General features: G+C 44.0%; 1 protein-coding gene across 2 annotated transcripts; it reads left to right on the forward strand.

Annotated features, from left to right (window-relative positions):
• The first annotated feature begins 10702 nt into the window (after positions 1–10702).
• NELFCD (negative elongation factor complex member C/D) lies at positions 10703–23253 on the forward strand. 2 transcript variants are annotated; one of them, XR_008376460.1, is made up of 15 exons: positions 10703–10845; positions 14698–14813; positions 15054–15163; positions 15972–16081; positions 17123–17230; positions 17988–18140; positions 18625–18755; positions 19372–19537; positions 19796–19930; positions 20364–20503; positions 21502–21616; positions 21942–22037; positions 22116–22167; positions 22592–22721; positions 22813–23253. XR_008376460.1 is itself a non-coding variant. In XM_053573639.1 (15 exons), exons 1-15 carry the CDS (start codon positions 10759–10761, stop codon positions 22845–22847), a joined length of 1773 nt encoding a protein of 590 aa, XP_053429614.1. In that variant the 5' UTR covers positions 10703–10758; the 3' UTR covers positions 22848–23246. The 2 variants fall into 2 exon arrangements, 1 of the variants encoding a protein (XP_053429614.1); XM_053573639.1 differs by having other exon boundaries at positions 22116–22256; positions 22813–23246.
• The last annotated feature ends 41 nt before the right edge of the window (positions 23254–23294 follow it).

A 23294-nucleotide genomic window follows, 5' to 3' on the forward strand; every position in this document is an offset into this window, starting at 1 on the left:
AAAGCCTGCAAAGCAGCTGAAAATTAGGTAGAAATACACAGAAACAAGAAGCCATAGAAAGGCCGATTGTGAAATTGAGCAGGCACAAGGAAGCCCCAGAAGCCAGGCTAAAAAAGCAGCAGCAAGAAACATTCAGAACAGAACAGAGATGGCCCCATATTATAGGGGGGAAAACTTTGCAGCTTTGTAGCTTACTTCTTGAAGTTAATTGCCTATTAGAACAACAGCAAGATAATGATCCTCAGAAAAATACCACAGAATCCAGAGACCACACCATACTATCTATAATGTCCAAATTTCAACCCAAAATTATCAGACATGCCCCTCCAAAGTCCCCGGATAAAAAAACAAAACAGAAACCAAGACAGTCAATAAAAATTGAATTTGATGGAACCCAGATGTTGGATTTAGCAGAAAAAGTCTTCCAAGAAGAGATACTATAAAGATGTTCAAAGAATTAAAGGAAAATATCATATAAATGAATAAACATATTTAGAATCACAATAGAGAAATGGAAACTTCTGGGAGAAATTCTATAACTCTAAAGTACAATAACTGAAATTAAAATTTTACTAGAGGGAAAAGGCCTTGAAATTCAAAGAATTTGAAGTGAAAAAGAAAAAAAGGGAAGGTGAGAGGAAATTAAGCAGGAAGGACTTTGTAGATCACACATCTCTGGAACTTTTTCATCTTGCAAAATGAAATTCTCTGTCTATTAAACAACAATTCTCTCTTCCCTCTCTCCCTAGTCCCTGGAAACCACCATTCTGCTTTGCACAACTGTGATTTCACTTATTTTAGATACCTCAACTAGGTAAAATCATACAGTATTTGCCTTTTTGTGACAGCCTTATGTCCTGAAGGTTCTTTTTAAGGCTGAATAATAATCCAGTGCAGGCATGTATCCTATTTTATTTATCTATTCTTCTGTCAATGGACATTTGGGTTGTGTCTATCCCTTAGCTATTGTGAATGTTATGGCTATGTATGTGGCCATGTAAATATATATTTTTTTGACTTGTTGGGGATTCATTGAAGGTACAAAGAATGAGGTTACACTGATTGTATTTGTTAGGTAAAGTCCCTCTTATAATTGTGTCCCGCCCCCAAGAGGAGTGCCATACACCAGCCCCCTCTCCTCCCCATGTAAATATTTCTTAAGAGACCCTGCATTAAATTTTTTTGGATAAGCCACGCATGGTGGCTCATGTCTGTAATCCTAGTACTCTAGGAGGTGAGGTGGGTAGATCCTTTGAGCTCAGGAGTTTAAGACCAGCCTGAGCAAGAGCAGGATCCTGTCCCTTAGTAGAAAAACTAACTGGGCATCATGATGGACACCTTCTAGTTCCAGCTACTCAGGAGGCTGAGGCAAGAAGATGGCTTGACCCTAAGAGTTTGAGTTTGCTGTCAGCTAAGATGATGCCATGACACTCTACCCAGGGTGACAGACTAAAACTCTGTCACTAAATAATAAATAGTTTTGGATATATTCCTAGAAATTGATACAATAATTCTATTTTTAATTTTTTTTCTTTTTTTTTTTTTATTGTTGGGGATTCATTGAGGGTACAATAAGCCAGGTTACACTGATTGCAATTGTTAGGTAAAGTCCCTCTTGCAATCATGTCTTGCCCCCATAAAGTGTGACACACACCAAGGCCCCACCCCCCTCCCTCCTTCCCTCTTTCTGTTTCCCCCCCATAACCATAATTGTCATTAATTGTCCTCATATCAAAATTGAGTACATAGGATTCATGCTTCTCCATTCTTGTGATGCTTTACTAAGAATAATGTCTTCCACGTCCATCCAGGTTAATACGAAGGATATAAAGTCTCCATTTTTTTTAATGGCTGAATAGTATTCCATGGTATACATATACCACAGCTTGTTAATCCATTCCTGGGTTGGTGGGCATTTAGGCTGTTTCTACATTTTGGCGATTGTAAATTGAGCTGCAATAAACAGTCTAGTACAAGTGTCCTTATGATAAAAGGATTTCTTTCCTTCTGGATAGATGCCCAGTAATGGGATTGCAGGATCAAATGGGAGGTCTAGCTTGAGTGCTTTGAGGTTTCTCTATACTTCCTTCCAGAAAGGTTGTACTAGTTTGCAGTCCCACCAGCAGTGTAAAAGTGTTCCCTTCTCTCCACATCCATGCCAGCATCTGTAGTTTTGAGATTTTGTGATGTGGGCCATTCTCACTGGGGTTAGATGATATCTCAGGGTTGTTTTGATTTGCATTTCTCTAATACACAGAGATGATGAACATTTTTTCATGTGTTTGTTAGCCATTCGTCTGTCATCTTTAGAGAAAGTTCTATTCATGTCTCTTGCCCATTGATATATGGGATTGTTGGCTTTTTTCATGTGGATTAATTTGAGTTCTCTATAGATCCCAGTTATCAAGCTTTTGTCTGATTGAAAATATGCAAATATCCTTTCCCATTGTGTAGGTTGTCTCTTTGCTTTGGTTATTGTCTCCTTAGCTGTACAGAAGCTTTTCAGTTTAATGAAGTCCCATTTGTTTATTTTTGTTGTTGTTGCAATTGCCATGGCAGTCTTCTTCATGAAGTCTTTCCCCAGGCCAATATCTTCCATGATCTTATACTTAGAGAACCCCAAAGACTCAACCACAAGACTCCTAGAAGTCATCAAAAAATACAGTAATGTTTCAGGATATAAAATCAATGTCCACAAGTCAGTAGCCTTTGTGTACACCAATAACAGTCAAGATGAGAAGCTAATTAAGGACAGAACTCCCTTCACCATAGTTTCAAAGAAAATGAAATACCTAGGAGTATACCTAATGAAGGAGGTGAAGGACCTCTATAAAGAAAACTATGAAATCCTCAGAAAGGAAACAGCAGAGGATATTAACAAATGGAAGAACATACCATGCTCATGGATGGGAAGAATCAACATTGTTAAAATGTCTATACTTTCCAAAGCAATCTACCTATTCAATGCCATTCCTATCAAAATACCAACATCGTACTTTCAAGATTTGGAAAAAATGATTCTGCATTTTGTATGGAACCCGAAAAAAACCCGTATAGCTAAGGCAGTTCTCTGTAACAAAAATAAAGCTGGGGGCATCAGCATACCAGATTTTAGTCTGTACTGCAAAGCCATAGTGCTCAAGACAGCATGGTACTGGCACAAAAACAGAGACATAGACACTTGGAATCGAATTGAAAACCAAGAAATGAAACTAACATTTTACAACCACCTAATCTTTGATAAACCAAACAAGAACATACCTTGGGGGAAAGACTCCCTATTCAATAAATGGTGTTGGGAGAACTGGATGTCTACATGTAAAAGTCTATTTTTAAATTTTTAAGGAACTGCTAAACTATTTTCCATAGTGGTCACATTGTGTTATAATCCCACCATTGCTGATCTTTTTTGTCCAGTTGTTTATAAGTTATTGAGAGTAAGATATTAAATTATCCAACTGTTACTATTAAATTGTCTAATTTTTCTTTCGATTCAGTCCATTTTTGTTTCTTGTACTTTGAGTTAATCATCAGAGGTTGATCTTAGATACAGATACATTCATAATTGTTATGTTTACCTCCTGTAAGGACCCATTTATCATTATGATTTGTCTCTAAGGCCTTAAACTCTATCTTATCTGATATTAACATAAAACCTCCCACTCTCTTTGGTTACTGTTTGCATGGTATATCTTTTTTTCATTCTTTTGCTTTCCACTTGTTCTTGGCTTTGAATCTATTGCATATGTTTTATAAACATATTCTAAAGTCTTGCTTTTCCATCCAGCAAGGGTATCTGTGCCTTTTGAGGCATTTAACCTGAATTAAATTCACACTTAATAAAATTCCTGATATGGTTGGATTTACACTCCATTTGACCTTTTGTTTTTTATTTATCTTTTATCTCCATTCTCCTTTAAGGCCTTGTTCAATGTTAAATGTGTTTTCATGAAAAATTTTATACCTTGATTTTTATTCTTCACCAGTTTTGAAGTTTTTTTATTAATTATTGCTCTAGGAGATTACAATGAACATCTTAATTTAGCATAATCTGCTTCAGAATAGTTCTAACTTAATTTCAGTCAAATAAAGAAACTTCACTCCAACATACCTCATTTCCCCCATTCTTTTGTTATTATAAATGCAACAAAGCAGTGTTACAGTTATTATTATTATCCAACATTACATTTTTTAAAGGCAAAAGAAGAACTATAGTATATTTATAACTTTTATATTTATTATTTCTCATATTCTTCATTTTTCCTTGTGAATTTAACTTACTGTATAGTATTACTTTTACCTGAAGAATTTCCTTCATTATTTCTTATAAGGCAGATCTGCTAGCAACAAATTCTTTCAATCTTTTTTTAATCTGAGGACATATTTATTTTACCTTTATTTTTGATATTTGCTACATATAAAATTCTTGGTAGACAGTTGGCCTTATTCTAGCTATGTCATTCCACTACCTTTGGCCTCCATTTATCTGATGGCAAGTCAGTCATTAATCATTTTTCCTTTATTGCTTTCAAGAATAGGAACAGAGGCTTGGCACCGGTAGCTCTGTGGTTAGGGCGCCAGCCACATACACTGGCATCGGAGGGTTCGAACCTGGCCCAGGCTTGCTAAAAACAATAATGACAACTATAACAACAACAATGAAAAAAGCTGGGGATTGTGGTGGGTGCCTGTAGTCCCAGTATTTGGGAGGCTGAGGCAAGAGAATCACTTAAGCACAAGTTTGAGGTTGCTGTGAGCTATGATGCTACAGCACTCTAGCTTGTGCAACAGAGTGAGAGTCTGGCTCAAAAAAAAAGGAACAGATGCTGGTCACAGTGGCTCACGCCTATGATCTTAGTACTCTGGGAGGCTGAAGGTGGATTGCTTGAACTCAGGAGTTTGAGACCAGCCTGAGTAAGAATGAGACCCCAACTCTACTAAAAATAGAAAAAACAAACAAACAAAGCTCTAAGAACTAGCTGGGCATTGCAGCCAGTATCTGTACTCCCAGCTACTTGGGAGCTACTAAGGGGAAAAAACAAATAAACAGACAGACAAACAAAAAACAATGGGAACATGTATAGGATAATATATCACAGATTCATACTGTTCTTACTTGATATTTAGTAATTTCCATTAATAAATACTTCTATGAAACCTAGTTATATTTACTCACACTTTCTTATGAAAGACAGAACACAACTATAGCCCAGGATGAAAGGAGGGGAGGGGGTAGGTTTGACAGAGAGAGGGTAAAAGGCGGGACCACACCTATGGAGAATATGACAAGGTACAAGTCACATCTGCCAAGTGTAGAACATAGATGTCTTGGCACAATAACCAAGTAAATGAGGTGAAAGCTGTGTTGATTGGTTTGATCTAACCACGTCAGATTGTATAAAATAAAAATCAGCACATCGTACCCCACATATGCATGAATACATATATGTATTTGACTTAATAAAAAATAAAAAATAAATAAATGCTTCTTAGTTTGTGGTATGCCTTTGGTCTATTTCCAGAGGCCTGCAATGGGGCTATTTTTGCAGGTTTTGTCCGGCATCGTTGCTACTTTTGGGGGACAGAATTTGTCAACCTCACTCTGTTGTCATGGAAGATACGAGAAAATGGTTTGTTATTTACAGATGAAACCAGAAGCCACTGCGATGAAGGACATGATCTGATTGGTGTTTTAAAGAGCACTTTTGCGGGGGGTGGGGTGGGGGGGAGCAGTGGCTCACGCCCGTCATCCCAGCACTCCGGGAAGCCAACGGGAGTGGATTGCTTGAGCTCAGGAGTTCAAGACCAGCCTGAGCAAGAGCTAGACCCCATCTCTAAGAAAAATAAAAAACTAGCTGAGAGTGAGGGCAGGCACCTGTCCCAGCTACTCGGGAGTCCAAGGCAAAAGGATTGCTCAAGCCCAAGAGTTTAAGGTTGCTGTGAGCTAGGCTGATGCCACCCAGGAAGACAGAGTGAGATTTTGTCTCAAATATACATACATAAATAAGCACTTTGGATACTCACATTAAATATTGCTGCATAAGAAATTACACCAAATTATTCTGCTTGAAACAACACACATTTATTACGTTGTCATTTCTGTAGGAAATTTGGAAGGAGCTTAGTCAGGTGGTTTTGACTCAGGGTCTCTTATAAGTTGCAAACAAGCTGTCAGGTAGAACTTGACCTGCAGTGGAGGATCTACCTCCAAACTCACTCGTTTAGTTGTTGTGGGAGGCCTCAGTTCCTTACGTTGGGTTTCTCCACAGGGATGCTCTCAACTTGACATCTGGATCCCTGCAAAGCAAGTGATCTGAGTGTGTCCTGGTCCACGAAGCCCCCCACTGTCACTACTTTACTTTATTCTGTAGAAGTAAATTACTAAATTCAGCCCATACTCAAGAAGAGGGAAATTAAGCTCCACTTCTTGAAAAGAAGAGTATAAAAAAGCTTTGTAGATATATTTTGCAACCCATCCTGCTGCTGCTTGGAGCATGAACCACAGTAGAGTAAGGAAAGATGAGTCAGATCAATTTGAGGCTATTGTGGTTGCCCAGGTGAGAGCTGGCAGGAGCCTGGACTAAAGTGATGGCTGACGGAGAGAAACAAGCAGAAAGATTTGAAGTGGACTTTTCCAGTAGATTGATGGAGGCTTTGCCTTTGGATTGGATAGGAGTGGAGGGGGAAGAGAAGTTAGGGATGATTCCCAGGTGTCTGGTATTAGTAACTGTGGAGATGAGAGACCCATGTTATGAGAGGTCAAGATCACATTTGGAGATGCTGAGATGCTCACGGGAAACTTCACATGAATTCCACAGGCAGTGGGGTCGGTCAAGTACACAAGCCTGCGATCAGAGAAGACAGGAGGGCTGGAGATACAAATTTGAGAGTTCTCCTCATACAAATGGTTTCAAAAATGTGTGCTAAATGAGGTTCCCTAGGAAGAGAGTGGAAGGAGAGAAAGAGATCCCGATCCAAGTCCTGAGGAACTGCTATATCTGGAGAGCAAGCTGGAGGACAAACGGGAATGAGTCTGGGAAGAGACAGCTGATGAGGCAGTAAGAAAAGCAGCGCGGCCCGGCGGGTACAGAGGCGTGACCGTGCTGTGTTTCAAGAAGGGTGGAGCTGTCATCTGGGTCAGCCAGTGACTGTTCAGAGATCAAATAGAATTAGAGAAGTGTCTTTTTGGACATTAGAGGAGAAATAGTGGCACTGGCATGAAGGAGACAAAAGACAGATGGGGCGGGTTGAAATCTGCTTAGAAGATAAAAATTTTAAGAATTGGGACATTTATTATACACTCTCTGGGTAAGACACTTCCAGCTGTCATCTGTCCAGCCTGCTAACCCTCTCTCAAATGGGCTCAGTCCATCCTCGTGCCTGCCGTCATCTTGGTTACCGTCAAGTCTCACTTGGATGTTTCAGCAGCATCCTAACTGGTCTCCCAGCTCCTGCTTTGCTCCTCTCAGATCCTTTCACCAAAGAACAGCCAGAACAAGCTGAAAATCTGTATCTGATCACACATCACTCTTGTGTTTAAAAGCTTCCCATGGTGACCCATTACCCAGGAGGTAAAGTCCCCACCCTGGACACATTTCTAAGTCATCGGGCTCCTCCTTCCCTGTCTGGTCACTCTGGCCTCTTTCTCCTTCCTTTGTCTGCACTCCAGTCATTTTCTTTCACTTTCATCTTTTATCTTCTCCACTGTGCTTTACCTCTTTGTCCTCCAAATGCAAGTTCTTAGGTCTCAGTTCAAACATCATTTCCGTGGAGAGGCTTTCCTTGGCCTCTCTGAGGTCCCCGTGCTTTTCTTATCATCAGAGACAGCTTCTCTTTTCTTTTTCTCAGCCATTAGCAGTAGACCAACTGTGTGTCTGGTTCAGTTTTGTCTCAGCAGCGTTCAGTTTTATGTCGCCTACTAGGCGACAACAAGGAGCATTCAATAAACATTACTTGAATGCATTAAAGTGAAACCAATTTCTCATTTCCATGGAAATTCTCCACCAGAATTTTTCTTAAACAAAAAAAATCTTAAATGACTTTAGGAGTTACTTTAAGTAATGCAAGCTAATTTAGGCAATCCAGACGTGGCTTTTCTAAAACAACAGGTCAACAATATGTCAGGAGAGAAGATACACAGACTCGGATATTCTAATCATTTCAATTTATAGACTGAATGTAATGTCTGTATTACTAGCTGTTTGTTAATCTATTTATTTATTTTTGAATTTTGCTTTCAATTGGCTTTCAATTGTCTTAGTTTGAAGTTTCTTTATATTTGTTTTCTTATTTATTTATTTACTTATTTAGACACAGTCTCACTTTGTGGCCCTCAGTACAGTGCTGTGGCATCACAGCTCACAGCAACCTCCTACTCTTGGGCTTAAGTCTCTTGCTTCAGCCTCCCAAGTAGCTGGGACTACAGGCCCCCGCCACAACGGCCAGCTTTTTTTTTTTTTTTTTAATAGAGATGGGGGGTCTCACTCTGGCTCAGGTTGGTCTCGAACCTCTGAGCTCAGGGAAATCCACCCACCTCGGCCTCCCAGAGTGCTAGGATTATAGGCATGAGCCACCACGCTGGGCCTGTAAATCTATTTATTATTAAATGGATTAGCTAACCTTTTCGTTGAGGGAGAGGTGAGTTAAATAGTCCCCGATTCTGTAGGCACATTTAGTTATACATATATTAATTTGCCTGCTTTCTTTTTTTTCTTTTTTGTAGAGACAGAGTCTCACTTTATTGCCCTCGGTAGAGTGCCGTGGCGTCACACAGCTCACAGCAACCTCCAACTCCTGGGCTTAGGCGATTCTCCTGCCTCAGCCTCCCAAGTAGCTGGGACTACAGGCGCCCACCACAATGCCCGGCTATTTTTTTGTTGTTGCAGTTCGGCCGGGGCTGGGTTTGAACCCGCCACCCTCGGTATATGGGGCCGGCGCCCTGCTCACTGAGCCACAGGCGCCGCCAATTTGCCTGCTTTCAAGTCAGGCACTAATTGTTTTAAAAGTCCAGAAGGAAAGGTAGCAGGAGTTTAACAGCCATCAATTCTCTCCAACATTTTGAGAAAGCAAATGAAAATGAGCCCTGAAACATGCCAACAGCAGGATACTCATTAACTTAATACCCTTTAATCTTGCGAATAGAAGCTGGAGCTTGATCCGTTGAATCCAGAGCTGCAGACTTCCCCCTCCAACCACCTGCAAGATATGGACACATGGATGGTCCGTTGACACCTCTAATTCAGCATGTCCCTATGTGAACTCTCTATCTTCCCTGGCAGAAACCTGTCCCCTTCCTGGGTTCTCTGTCTCTGCAGTGAGCCATCGATCTGTACCCGGGCTTTTGTACCCTTGCCCCCTCCTCACAAGGCAGCTGCTGCCTCTGCATTCTACCCCAATCTCACAGCAGCTGCCCAAGCCCCTGCTTGGCTCCCTTAACTCTCACGAAAGAAGCCTCTTCTCCCCCCTCCACACAAGAAGCCTCTTAATTTCTCACCTCCCCTCTGTAACACCCCCTCAGCTATGGGAAATGGCTTTGAAAACCCAGATATGTTCTGTCACCCCGTCAAAGCAAACAAACCAAAAAATCCAAAGGTTTCATCTTCCTCATAATTACTGACATTTGCTGAGCACCTAGCGTGTGCAAGTTCTGTGCTCAGTCCTTGGTATAGGTTTTTGCATGAAATTCTCACAAATAACCCTCCCTTAATAAAGACCTGAGTCCCTACCAAGACGTGGCCCTGCCTGCTTGGTGCATCTCACCTGGATTTCTCTTTGGTTTGCCAGGGACTAGCCGTCGCGGCCTTTCTGTCCCAGGGTCACATGCCAAACCTTTGCCCTGGCAGTTCCCATCCTTGAAAATGTTCCTCCTGGGTTTTATTTATTTTATTATTATTTTTTGAGACAGAGTCTCACTGTGTCACCCTCAGTAGAGTGCCACGGCATCATAGCTCACAGCAACCTCAGACTGCTGGGCTCAAGTGATTTTCTTGCCTCAGCCTCCTAAGTAGCTGGGACTACAGGCTCCTGCCACAATGCCCGGCTATTTTTAGAGACGGGGTCTCGCTCTTCCTCAGGTTGGTCTCGAACTTGAGAGCACAGGAGATCCATCTGCTTCAGCCTCCCATAATGCTGGGTTAGAGGCGTGAGCCACCGCGCCCGCCCCTCCTGGGTTTTAGCTGCTTGACCTTCTCATCATATGACGCTCAGCCCCAAGGTCTCTCCTGTTATCAAAGAATACTAGCTCTGTCATGGTCATTTCATTTGTTTCTTCTTCAGCTCCCTCAGTAGAATGCAGGCTCCATCAGTGCAAGGACCATGTCCAATTTGTTCACTAGTGAGCTCTAGGGAGTAGCACTGTGCCAGACTCCATAAACATTTGTCGAATGAAATGAAAGGGGTGCATGAAAGCGCCCTGCATATGTGTCATCAACATTCTAGAGCTTTTTTCTCTAATGCTCTTCCCATAGGGGCATGGGCATTACCTTTCAAGGCATCCAGAGCTGACAGTGTTAACCCTGCTCAAAACTTTTTGTTATTTTTCATCAGGCTGTCACTTTCTCCCCGCCCACTTCCAAGCGAGCGACCAGGGGCGTTCCCTTGGTCCCTTTGTCCCGCCCCTTCCTTCAGGCCACGCCCCTTCCCCAGGCCCCACCTCCTCAGCCGAAGCTCTGGCCTCCGGTGGGGCGGGGCCACAGCCGCGCGTGCGCCGGTCTACTCATTCTTGACGCGCGCTTGCGCTGCGCTCGCTCGCGGGAGAGAATGGCGGGCCCCGCGCCGGCAGCCATCATGGACGAGGACTACTTCGGGACCGCGGCCGAGTGGGGCGATGAGGCAGATGGCGGCCAGGTGAGTGGGGGTACCGGGTGCCCCTCGACGAAGATCGCTCGTTTCCGCCGCTGGTGCCGCCCGCGCTCCCCTCGAGCCTCGCGGCGCTGGGTCGCGGGAATTCGGGGGGTGTGAGCGCGCGCCCGGCCCCCCGCGGTCCCGGTGTGGTTCCAGCACAACCCGCCCCGTCTGGCCCCCGGCGGGCTCCCACGACCCACCCAGGGCCGGGCAGCAGGGCGCCCTGGGCCTCTGCCTTCTGGTCTGCAGGATGACCGGCGGGGGCGAGAGACGGAAGCCCCCGTGTAGGCTCTGAGACCTATGTTGGCCACTGGCCGTGGGTCAGGTTCAGTGCTGGGCAGTGGTACTTCCTGCCCCCATGGCGAGGTGGGACACAAACTCTAAGGTGGACGATGGGGCCAGGAACCACACAGTATTAGACAAAAGTAGAGTTCAAAAACTTTAGGCGGCATCACTGTGGGAATGTAAAACTTTGCTCACTCCTACACGTGTTTTCTTCTCTTGTAAACCACACTCTTTTCAGCAGTTTGGGCTGACTTCATCTACCTTTGGGCTAAATGACAAGATTTTCTGGCCTTGACCTTCCAGGGTTTGGAGTGAGAGAGCCCAGGAGGGATCATTATGTTGACCCCTGAAGACAGGTATTGGAAAGCCAGAGCAGAGAGCCCTAGTTTGTTTTGGCTGGGGTGTCCCCGCCTTATTCCAATCTTAAAAATCACCTGAGAAGCAGGATTGAAATATAGCTTCTCAGGTTCCTCCCCTGAGGTCTGAAGGGGGGCCTGGGAACTTGCATTTTTAACAGGAATCAAAGTTAGGAATGTTTGGTAAATACCAAACCGTTATTTTGATGGAATTAAAGGATGAAGTGTGATGCAAAGGTAGGATGCCATGTGGGTAGTTGGTAGGTGGACTCAATGGCAGGAGGTCCGTAGGGAGCAGGCTCTGCTGGCCTTGGAAAGAGCTGAGCAGGATAGCCTGCCTGTTCAGGAGTTTTGGAGCAGGAGTGACATGAGTAGATTTGCATATTGGATCATTCCACACCTTTGGAGGCCTAGAGTGGAGGGGATAAAGAGTTAGATATAGCTAATTCAGAGGCCAGGCCAGGTGCTTTATGCGTTACTGCTTTCCATGCTCAAGATTTTGCGTTGGGTGTTACTCTGCTCATTTTGTAAATGAAGAAAGTGAGACAAAAAGACTCAGTGACCTGCCGTGGGTCATGAAACTAATTAATGAAGGAAGGAAGGAGGATCCAGACTCCTGTCTTTTATCTCCATTGCCACTTCATCAAACTTCTGACCACCTGTAGTATTCCAGATGGGAGGGGTCTTAATTAGCTCAAGGGTGGGTGGGTGCTTTTCATATTGAGCCTTTGAGTCATAAAGTGTTAGAATGCAAGCATATATATCTAAAGGGACCATCTAGTCAATGACTTCATTTTAAAGACTGAGCATTCGAGTTACTTCCCCCAGCTTATGTAGTTAGGCCTAGACCCCACTGATGGGTTGGGGAGTCTCATGTTTGGAGAATTTTAATCATGATTCTAATTCAGCACATTGACCTGGGTGGGCTGTCATTGATGAGGGGGTGGGCCAGATGTTCCTATCATGTTCATTCTAACTGCGACTCTGCTGGGAGATGTACAGAAAATTAGGAAAGATGGTGGAAGGGTGGTATGAGCTGGATTTTGAAAGATAGTTGGTAACTCAAATTCTTTTACCTTGATTCCATGTAACATGGATTTGGGAGAATGTGTAAGGAAGCTACTGTGATTTTAAGTCCACATGATAGAAACCAAGAGCTACAGAAATGGGAATTGATTTATCTGGCTGCAGGTGAGTGGGGAGCAGTAGGAGGTGATACTGGACAGGTGAACATGTAAAGCACCAGCTAGAGCTTAGATGTTTCTTCCTGAGTGAGACGGGAAACTCTAGGCAGCAGAGCAGTGATTCTCAGCTAGGGTGCTCAGGCACACTGGGGTGCCTGAGAGGCTCTCAGGTGTGCCACGAAAATATTTATAAAGAGAATTAATTAAATTATTTTCTAAAGATGTTCAAAGCACAGTAAGTATATTCTTTTTTTTTTTTTTAACTCCTTTTTTTGAGCACCATAATTTAAGTGTGCCTAGGAAGTTTTAACTATAGGTTCAGGTGTGCCATTAGATAAAAGGTTGAAAAACACTGCAGTAGAGGATGCTGATTTGTGGCTTAGGGAGATCACTGTGGTATCTGTGAAAGATGATGGAAAGGAAGGAATGAGACCAAGGCATTCCTGGGATAATGCTACAGCAAAGATGTAAAAAACGAGGAAGAGTAGTGGCAACTGTGGAAAGAAGGGCCACATAGAATACTCAGTGGGAGTTAGAATAATGTTTCTTCCTGATGGGATGTGGTGGGTAGGGTGAGGGAGCAGAAAGTGGGGATGACTGTGAGGTTTCTGGGTAACAGCTGAATGATGAATTTTTTTTTACTAAAACGTGGATTGTAGGAAGAAAATCTGTTTTCAGAGAGATGAGGTCAGTTTTGGACCTAGGGAACTTGGAGTACTTGGAAGATGTCTGAATGGAATGGAATAGACTGTTGAGTACATACATTGGGTGGGGAGATAGTGGTCAATCTAGGCTAACCACTAGATTTGTAAGCAGGCAGATGGCATGACTTAAGGTGTGGTAGATGAGGTGAAAGCCCAGGGTAGAGTACTCATCAGAACCAGCATCAGGGTGAAATCTAGCCTTCCTTTGCTCTTGTGCTCAAGGCTCCTATACAAATGTGGTCTGAGCGAAGACTCCGTGATCTTCACTGTGAAGTCACTGGGCTCCTTCTGCTCCCAAAGCACTGCTTTCAGAATGTTATTCCAGATCAGGAGTGGGCAGACTTTTCTGTAAAGGGTCAGATAGTAAATATTTTAGGCTGTGCATGTCTCTGTCACACTACTCAACTCTCTCTGCCTTATGGGGGAAAGGCAATAATAGACAGTACTTAAAAGAATAGGTGTGGCTGTGTTTTAATAAAACTATTTACAAAAGCTGGAGAAGACTGGATTCAGCCTTGGACCATAGTTTGCTCATCCAGCAGCTTTGACTGTCTTAGGTTAGAGTCAGTGGTGTGGAGGTTGGTCTCACCTACTAGTTTGTGAAATTCTTCCAGGGAAAAAGCCATGTCTTGTATTATATTTTCTCAGGCTCCCTAGGTGATGATGAGCATAGTGCTCAATACAGAGTAAGCATTCCAAAGGCCTCTGCTTGTTAGGTGGATGATAGCGTTAACACTGGACAGCCCTTGGGGTGGCCCAGGCCATTGCCATCATGTAGCCATCAGCAAGTGAAGAAGCCTTCTTCACCCTCAGCTCCTGCACAGAACTGAGGCCAGAATCTAGCCAGGAAGCAGATTTAAGGCAGTTAGTGATCTTTACTTTCAACTGGTAAATTGATGCCTTTCTGAATCAGTTTGTTAGTCTTTGTGGGAAAGCATTAAATGTCATATATGAAATAATAGTGAAAACAATAATAGTATATATGGAACTCTTATGAAAGGCTAGGCATTATGTTTAGGTATTATAAAAATTAGCTCATGGAATCTTCATAACAGCCACAGGGAACAGGTGCTATTATTATCTTTGTTTAGCAGAGGAGAAAATGGACGCTCAAGTGGAGTTGCAGTTCAGGCCCACTGTGCTCCTGGGTCCCATGTCCTCAACTGCTCACTACTTGTCCAGCCACTTCATGATAGTGTCACAGCCACCACATGAAATGGTGTGTGTAGAATACTTCTGTAATGGACAGCATTGTAGAGATTTAAAGTGAGATTATAGGATATTTATATTCATGAAAAAGTCATGGCTCTTGGCATTTACCAACAGCAAGAGGATGATTCAGGAGAAGGAGAGGATGATGCCGAGGTCCAGCAAGAATGCCTGCATAAGTTTTCTACCCGGGATTATATCATGGAGCCCTCCATCTTCAACACTCTGAAGAGGTATGTGAGAAAGGTCTTGGTCCTGGGAGGAGAGTAGGGCAAGTCAGAGAACGTTTAGTGATAGACCCAGAAGATGAGACATGAAGTAAGAACAGCGTGACACTGGGACGAAAGGCTTCGAGGGTTTCCTCAGCCCCTTTAAAAATCTGAAAGCCTAATTACCTTCCTCCTTCCCTCCTTGTCCACCCAGGCGCACCATTGTTCCTTCTGGTGTAATTGCTGCTTTGTCACTTTCCCTAGGTATTTTCAGGCAGGAGGGTCTCCAGAGAATGTTATCCAGCTCTTATCCGAGAACTACACTGCTGTGGCCCAGACTGTGAACCTGCTGGCCGAGTGGCTTATTCAGACAGGTGCTTTGTGGGTGGCCCCTGTCCTGGCTAGTCACTCCCCCATCCCCACTTTTTAAATGCTCCTTTGGATCATTGTAATACAGATAATTGGAAATGCCTTCTTTGTTTTCCTGGTTTTTAAGAGTCATATAAGTAAGAACTGAACTTCTTACTCAGTTTTATCTGTTTGACTCTTACCTTTGATTCAATAATTGAGGTTTTCTGATAGCCTGCAAACGTGCTTCTCATTGAGCTATTTTCCCTACCATGTTGTAGAATTATAGGATTATACAGTATATGTTCAGTATGTCATTTTCAAGATGTCCATCATAGCAAGTAGTAAATGATGCATAATTAGGATTGGTGGTGATTATGGCTTTTAGCTAATATGATAAAAGTAGAGCCTTACTGTAAATCCACTGAACTGGGTAGAGATGACATCACTGAAGTAAGTGCTGTCAGGGCGCTTAGACAGAAGTGTGTCTCTCCTGACCGGCATCTGCTCCCTTCTGCTGGGCAGGGATGTGTTTTCCACCTGCCCGTCTGTTTTGGCCGTTTGTCTTTTTTCAAGTGAGTGAGATCTTACGGATGTTGCCCTCCTGCCACGTGGATGGGGTGGACCGTCCTTGTGTGCTCCACTCTGGGCTCCTTTTGGAGTCTTAATACTGAATGTCATTAATGACTGTTTTTAAGAGTTTCAAAAAATTTTGCAAGTGATTAGAAACAATTCTGTGATACGTGGTTCACATGGAGACTTTGGCTTTTTTCTAAAGCAGTGCATTGAATTTGAGAGATTGCCATTGTTCTACTTGCTTTTGTTTTCTTTCAGGTGTTGAGCCAGTGCAGGTTCAGGAAACTGTCGAAAATCACTTGAAAAGTTTATTGATCAAACATTTTGACCCCCGCAAAGCAGATTCTATTTTTACTGAAGAGGGAGAGGTGAGAAATTATTTCTTTTTGTGTGGTGTCGGTTCCTAGGATGTTTTTCTAATTCCTTGTGTACAGTGAAGTGTTACATAAGTATTGTAAGACTTGGGTACTAAATCAGAGTGTGAGACTGAAGTTGCATAGAGTCAGAGCTGCCCTTTACACTCAGTGAAATAAGATGTGTTCACACAAGAGGAACACAGGTGCTGGGTGGAGAGGAGGGACAGTAGGTTCTCACCTGTTTGCCATCTCAAGCTGACGCTGGACCACAGCTCTTGGAGTGGTTTGCTGTGTGTTCAATTGGGTCCTCCAAGAAGCACATGCCAAGACTAGATGTGCGAGTGATTATGGAGGAGATAGCTGTATGGGAAGATGGGTAAGGGCTGGAGGAGCCAGGATGCGGGTCTGACCCTTGAGAGCAAGAAGAAAGGAAGGTTAGTGGGGAAAGTTTCTGCCATGTCAATGGGGAGTCTTCAAGTCATAGGTACCCATCCTGGGAGTCCAAGTCCCCTCGACAGGCTGCTTTAGAGGCCCTGCTATGCTGAGTCAGTGGCTGGGGGAAGCCATGGGGAGCCTGGCCTTGGCACAAACGGGATGACAGGTACAGAGCGCAGCTCCCAAGGCCATCAGTCTTACAGGAAGAGAGATGAGGGACACATTTTCAAGGCCATTACACATGGCGATGGGCCAAATCATCTGTACCTTTTAAATGACCTCTTTCTCTTTTGCCAAGGCCCAAGGGCATGCAGGTGCTATAGTATGAGCTGCTTGTGTGTGTGAAGTGACCCTGCCATACTTCTCACTGGCTCCTGAGTGTCTTCTGGGAAGTGCCTCTTGGGTTAAGTCAGACCCTCTGAATGCTCTGAGTGGACATCCAGGGGCCCTCCTTAGCTACTCAGCCAGTTGCGAGGCCATGACCAGCTCTGGGTCTGTTTCCTCGGGAGCTGCACCCTCATGGTGACTCTTCCAGCACGGATATTCTGTGATTGTTTATAAATTTAATCTTCACTTGAGCTAAAGCTAGTTTTTTTTTGTTTGTTTATTTGTTGGCAGACTCCAGCCTGGCTTGAACAAATGATCGCTCATACTACGTGGAGAGATCTTTTTTATAAACTGGCTGAAGCCCATCCAGACTGTTTGATGCTTAACTTTACTGTGAAGGTAGGAAGAGTATTAGAATTAGAGAAAAGATTAAAGTGTGTATGAACAAGGGTTACTTTTGGTTGTTTGGTGATCTGTTCGTCCTTTGAAAATTCATATTTGCTTTTTTTGGTGAAGGTCTTCATTGTTTCCCTTTATAGTAAGGCTTAGCGAGATAAGAAAAGCATAAAATTTGTATCTTTGCTTTTGGATCAACACTGACTATTTTATAATTTAAAAGGGACATTTTCGGGCGGCACCTGTGGCTCAGTCGGTAAGGTGCCGGCCCCATATACCGAGGGTGGAGGGTTCAAACCCGGCCCCGGCCGAACTGCAACCAAAAAATAGCCGGGTGTTGTGGTGGGCACCTGTAGTCCCAGCTACTTGGGAGGCTGAGGCAAGAGAATCGCTTAAGCCCAGGAGTTGGAGGTTGCTGTGAGCTATGTGATGCCATGGCACTCTACCTAGGGCCATAAAGTGAAACTCTGTCTCTACAAAAAAAAAAAAAAAAAAAAAAAAGGGACATTTTCATAGAGTTTGTTGTGTTCTGTGTGGAGCTTTTAACCATGTCTGGTTGATCTCCTCCCTTGCCCAAGTGAATAGCCCGAGGAGCAGTGGGTAACCTGGGTCACAAACCTAGGCGGGAGCAAAGTGGGCATCAGAGTAAAGGTGTGGACCATCTGAGGCTGGTGCTTGCTTGTTGGCTGGGATACTGGGAAGCCAGCTTTCTGTGGAAGGTGGTCACGTGCTGACTCACTGACTAATTTTTGTGTGGCAGCTAATTTCTGATGCAGGGTACCAAGGGGAGATAACCAGCGTGTCCACAGCATGCCAGCAGCTGGAAGTGTTTTCTAGAGTACTTCGGACCTCTCTAGCTACAATTTTAGATGGAGGAGAAGAAAACCTGGAAAAAAATCTCCCTGAGTTTGCTGTAAGTGCCCTACTGTGTGAATTTCACACCTGAAGGGGCTGTCTGGGTCTTGTACCTTCAAGCACTAATGGCGCCTTTCTTGTAGGGCAGTGGTTCTCAACCTTCCTAATGCCGCCGCCCTTTAATACAGTTCCTGTGGGTTGTGACCAACAGGGTGAGAACCGCTGCTGTAGGGCATTAGGGTAGTGTTCTTCAGCTTTTTCTATGTCCTGGCACACTTGAACCTATAGTTAAACTTCTGCAGCACACTTAAATTATGTTGATCAAGGAAAAGAGAAAAAAAAAGAATATACTCACTGTGCTTTGAACTTCTCTAAAAAAAATTTAATTAGTGATCTTTAAAAATGTTCATGGCGCTGCTTCAAAGATCCTCCATTTCAGAGGGCACCTTCTGGGGTGACATCCCTGCCTCAGAGCTGCTGACGTTTGGCCCTGGTGCACTTGTCAGTGCTGTGGCAGTGACACAGCCCCTCTCTTCTTGCAGAAGATGGTGTGTCACGGGGAGCACACGTACCTGTTTGCCCAGGCCATGATGTCCGTGCTGGCCCAGGAGGAGCAGGGGGGCTCTGCCGTGCGCAGGATTGCTCAGGAGGTGCAGCGCTTTGCACAGGAAAAGTGAGGCCCTGTTTCTGTTCATCCTCTCCCCCTGTGCTCCCCTCAAAATCCCTCCCATGATCCTTGTTCCATAGCCAAGGCTTCTAGCCCCTTGTGTTTTGACACATAAGCAAACTTCCTTTGATCTGGTAGAGCTGGACAACCAAAGTTGTCGTGAACACGTGGAGGGCCTGGTCTCTGCAGTGTTGCTTTGATGGCTGTTTTGTGAAGTCCTGGGTTATTGTCAGTCTGTGGTTTAGGACCAGTGCTTTCTTAGCTGGGGGCTCGTTTATAGCTGTGGCAGTCCTGAAGTTGCTATTCAGGAATCCGATTGTTACATTGTCTGTGTGTCTTACAGAACAAAATGAGCTCTTAATAGCTTTATTTTCTACTACTAATAGACTCTTAATAAGGTACTTAAAAAGTTTGTGATTCCTTTTATAGAGTCAGCCAGGAATATTTGAATTATTATCTAGTTTGCTCTAAATGTTATTTTCATGGGTCAGTCAGTATACCAATGAATGACAGAAACATGGAAAACAAAGGGATCCAAACAATCCAAAGCATTAAATGTAAATAAGAAAAAGAAGAAAATGCTGCCTTGTTAATGATCAGATATGTGGTTTTTCCCATCAAGAGGTCACGATGCCAGTCAGATCACACTAGCCTTAGGCACAGCCGCCTCCTACCCCCGGGCCTGTCAGGCCCTCGGGGCCATGTTATCCAAAGGGGCCCTGAACCCTGCTGACATCACTGTGCTCTTCAAGATGTTCACAAGCATGGACCCTCCCCCTGTGGAACTGGTAAGTTTCTCCTGTTAGTAAGATGGGATGCCCCCAGTGCTGACTGGATGGGTTGCTTTGGAAAGTCTGTCTGTCTGATTCTCTTAAGTCAGTGAATGCAGATTCCTGTTGAGATGTTTCCATTCCTTTTCCTGGTCCTTCCTTATCACACTGAGCCTTGAAACACGTTAGAGCCCCTGTTGCCTCTAGAGCCCTGCAGGGTGTACATGAGTGAGTCTGCCCAGTTCCGGCCACCCTGTGCCTCGTGTGTCTCCACAGATCCGGGTGCCAGCCTTCCTAGACCTGTTCATGCAGTCACTCTTTAAACCAGGGGCTAGGATTAACCAGGACCACAAGCACAAATACATCCACATCTTGGCTTACGCAGCAAGTGTGGTTGAGACCTGGAAAAAGGTAAGGTACTATCTGTTCTGAGAATGTGTGGACTTTTAGGAGACTAGTGTCCTCCTGCTTTGGTATTATTTGGGAATTTTCTTACAAGAAATCTTGAGCCTGTCTAGTGTCCAAAATGTCTTTTCTATTGTTTGTGCATAAAATAGTGACAATGCTAAACATCTCAAGAAAATGTGCTTTGCATCAAAACACTATTCTGCAAACTGTAATTGAAGTGTGACTAAAGAAATGAAACTAATTTCCATAAGCTACACACAACAGTCTCATTGGTTTTGAGTTTCTATACACTGTGTGACTGTAGAGTCTGACAATTAAATTAACTTTCAACTTGAGAAATAGGGGAAGTGATTTGCTGAGAGAAGTGGCAGATACCAGAATACCCTGGTAGGGTGGATGTGTGCTCCGTTAGGATCTGTCAACTATGTCTTTTCAGAACAAGCGAGTGAGCATCAATAAAGATGAGCTGAAGTCAACATCAAAAGCTGTTGAAACTGTTCACAATTTGTGTTGCAATGAGAACAAAGGGGCCTCCGAACTAGTGGCAGAATTGAGTACACTTTACCAGTGTATTAGGTGAGCAGACTGAAACATTTCTAAACTTAATTCTTTGGGGAGGAGGTGGTTTGAATTTTCATTGTAAAGGCTCAAATAATAAAATCTTTTGAGATACTTATTCATTTCTTTTTTGAAAAATGTATGTAGAGGGCGGCGCCTGTGGCTCAGTCGGTAAGGCGCCGGCCGCATATACCGAGGGTGGCGGGTTCAAACCCGGCCCCGGCTGAACTGCAACCAAAAAATAGCTGGGCGTTGTGGCGGGCGCCTGTAGTGCCAGGCACCTAGTGTCCAAAATGTCCAAATGTCCAAATGTCTCCCCAGTTGGGAGGCTGAGGCAAGAGAATCGCGTAAGCCCAGGAGTTGGAGGTTGCTGTGAGCTGTATGATGCCATAGCACCCTACCAAGGGCCATAAAGTGAGACTCTGTCTCTACAAAAAAAAAAAAAAAAGTATGTAGAGAATTTTAAACAATTTTAGCAGCATGAGTGATTTTCAGGTGTTTATTTGCCAGAAGTCTGTTCTGTAAATCCTCACAAATTAGACTAAGTAAAGAAATTGATTTTATGAAATGTGTCTATTTTGTAGTAAAAGTTATCCTAACAAAACACTGCTTGGATAGAAATGGTTTGTGATTATGCTAATTATATAAATAGATGTGTCCTAGAACGAGTGTGTCCTCCTAGGTATCTAAATCTTTCCCCTGTTAATTTGTACTAGGGATGAAGAAAGGGTTTGCTACATAAAGGTAAACTTTAACTCAGTCCACCAAACTCACTGTTTGACATTAATGCTCCTTTCCTTTAAGTTAGGAAAATGGTTTGCAGTGAGCTGAGAACTAACTGAATTCTGCTCCTCACACTGCGAGTCTCGTCAGAATGCGAACAAGCGGCCCTGGCAGAGTGTGGTGCAGGGTGGATTGATGGGGCTTTGAGTTCATTTAAACTTCCCAACCCTTAATGCTTTCCTAGAGTATCTTGGTATCTTCTCAAGGGAAGCCCTGTGCCTTTCTGCCGGCAGGTTTCCAGTGGTGGCAATGGGTGTGCTGAAATGGGTCGACTGGACTGTATCGGAGCCAAGGTACTTCCAGCTGCAGACGGACCACACACCAGTGCACCTGGCGCTGCTGGACGAGGTGAGGGGCGGAAAGGCTGTTTATTTTGGCACTTCCATTGCGTCTGCTCAGGGAGTTCAGAGGATACTCTTTTCAAAAATAGTAATTTCTCTCCTAAATGAGGATTTTCCTTTCTAAGGATCATGTTTCATTGACTACATAGATTTCTCAGTTTTTACCAAGTGTTAGTGGAAGGATGGGGCATGCACAAAAGCTGGCAGGCCCTGGTTAAGGGTCCAGGATTGACCCTGTCAGCAGTAAGCTGTCTGGCAGCTGTTGACAGTGACGGTGGTTCTCTGTGTCCTGACCGCACTGCTCAGCGAGCCTTTCTGTGACATGTTTGTAGATCAGCACCTGCCACCAGCTCCTGCATCCCCAGGTCCTCCAGCTGCTTGTTAAGCTCTTTGAGACTGAGCACTCCCAGCTGGACGTGATGGAGCAGGTGAGCAGCAGCCCTGTGGCTTCTCGGGGGTCTGGGGGTGGAGGCCGTCCTAACCAGCCCCTCTGCCCTCTTCCATAGCTAGAGTTGAAGAAGACCCTGCTGGACAGGATGGTTCACCTGCTGAGTCGAGGTTATGTACTTCCTGTTGTCAGTTACATCCGAAAGTGTCTGGAGAAGCTGGACACTGACATTTCACTCATTCGCTATTTTGTCACTGAGGTCAGCAATGCACTGTTGGTTTCATGTTTCACACTGTTGACGCTAGCACTGCCCTTTTTGCTTGATTTAGTTCATTTTGTACTGAACTCTGAGAACTGTGCTTTCTGATAATCTTGGTGATGTCAATAACATGCCAGTTTACCAACCACCTGCAGGAACTATATTATGTGTTTTACCTACATTGCCACCCTAAGTATCTTAGTTGGACACTGGTGGTGTCACTAGGGAAGCTGGGGGCTGGGGGTGTGTTTTCTCTCAACTGATTGCATTTCCCCAGAACATTGTGCAGCACCCCCACAGGCTGTGTGGCAGGTGACCCCGTGCTGTCCCCGCAGGTGCTGGATGTTATCGCTCCTCCCTACACCTCTGACTTTGTACAGCTTTTCCTCCCGATCTTGGAAAATGATAGCATCGCAGGCACCATTAAGACAGAAGGTGAACATGACCCTGTGACAGAATTCATAGGTAAGGCTGATATAAGTACCTTTGCTACAGCAGTAAATGTCATTTTTTACCTCCTACTTCTAACTTGATACCTGTTTTCCTTCTCTTAAAGCTCATTGCAAATCTAACTTCATCATGATGAACTAATTTGGAGCATCCTGCCGAGCTGAAGCAGAACATTCCAGATGAGTTGTGGAAAAACCTTTCCCAGAAGCTGTTGTTTTAAGAGTTAGCATCTTGGAAATGGGTTCTGCTGGGAGGAGGCGGGTAGCTGTTTTAAAAAGGACAGTTTTAGCATCATAAGGGAGAAAGCTGCTACTATGAGCAGCCTCTCTGTGTAAGCCCAGTACTGCCCCTGAATCTTGTTGGAGGAACTGGGCTCTGTGACCTCTCAGGGTGGACCCAGCTGGTGGGGACTCAGAAAGTGACACCTTCTGCCAAACCACTTTCAAAGGTGACCTGAGTTTTCTCACAAGAATCTGTTAGTTGGTTCCATTATTATTTTAATTTGCTAAGAACAATAAATTTTTAAAAGGCTTCTGATGGGTTGTAGGTGCTGATGCTGTTATTTTTGTGTGTGAATGAGGCTCATTC

The sequence above is a fragment of the Nycticebus coucang genome, chromosome 21, assembly GCF_027406575.1.
Source record: "Nycticebus coucang isolate mNycCou1 chromosome 21, mNycCou1.pri, whole genome shotgun sequence".
Classification (NCBI taxonomy): Eukaryota; Metazoa; Chordata; class Mammalia; order Primates; family Lorisidae; genus Nycticebus; species Nycticebus coucang.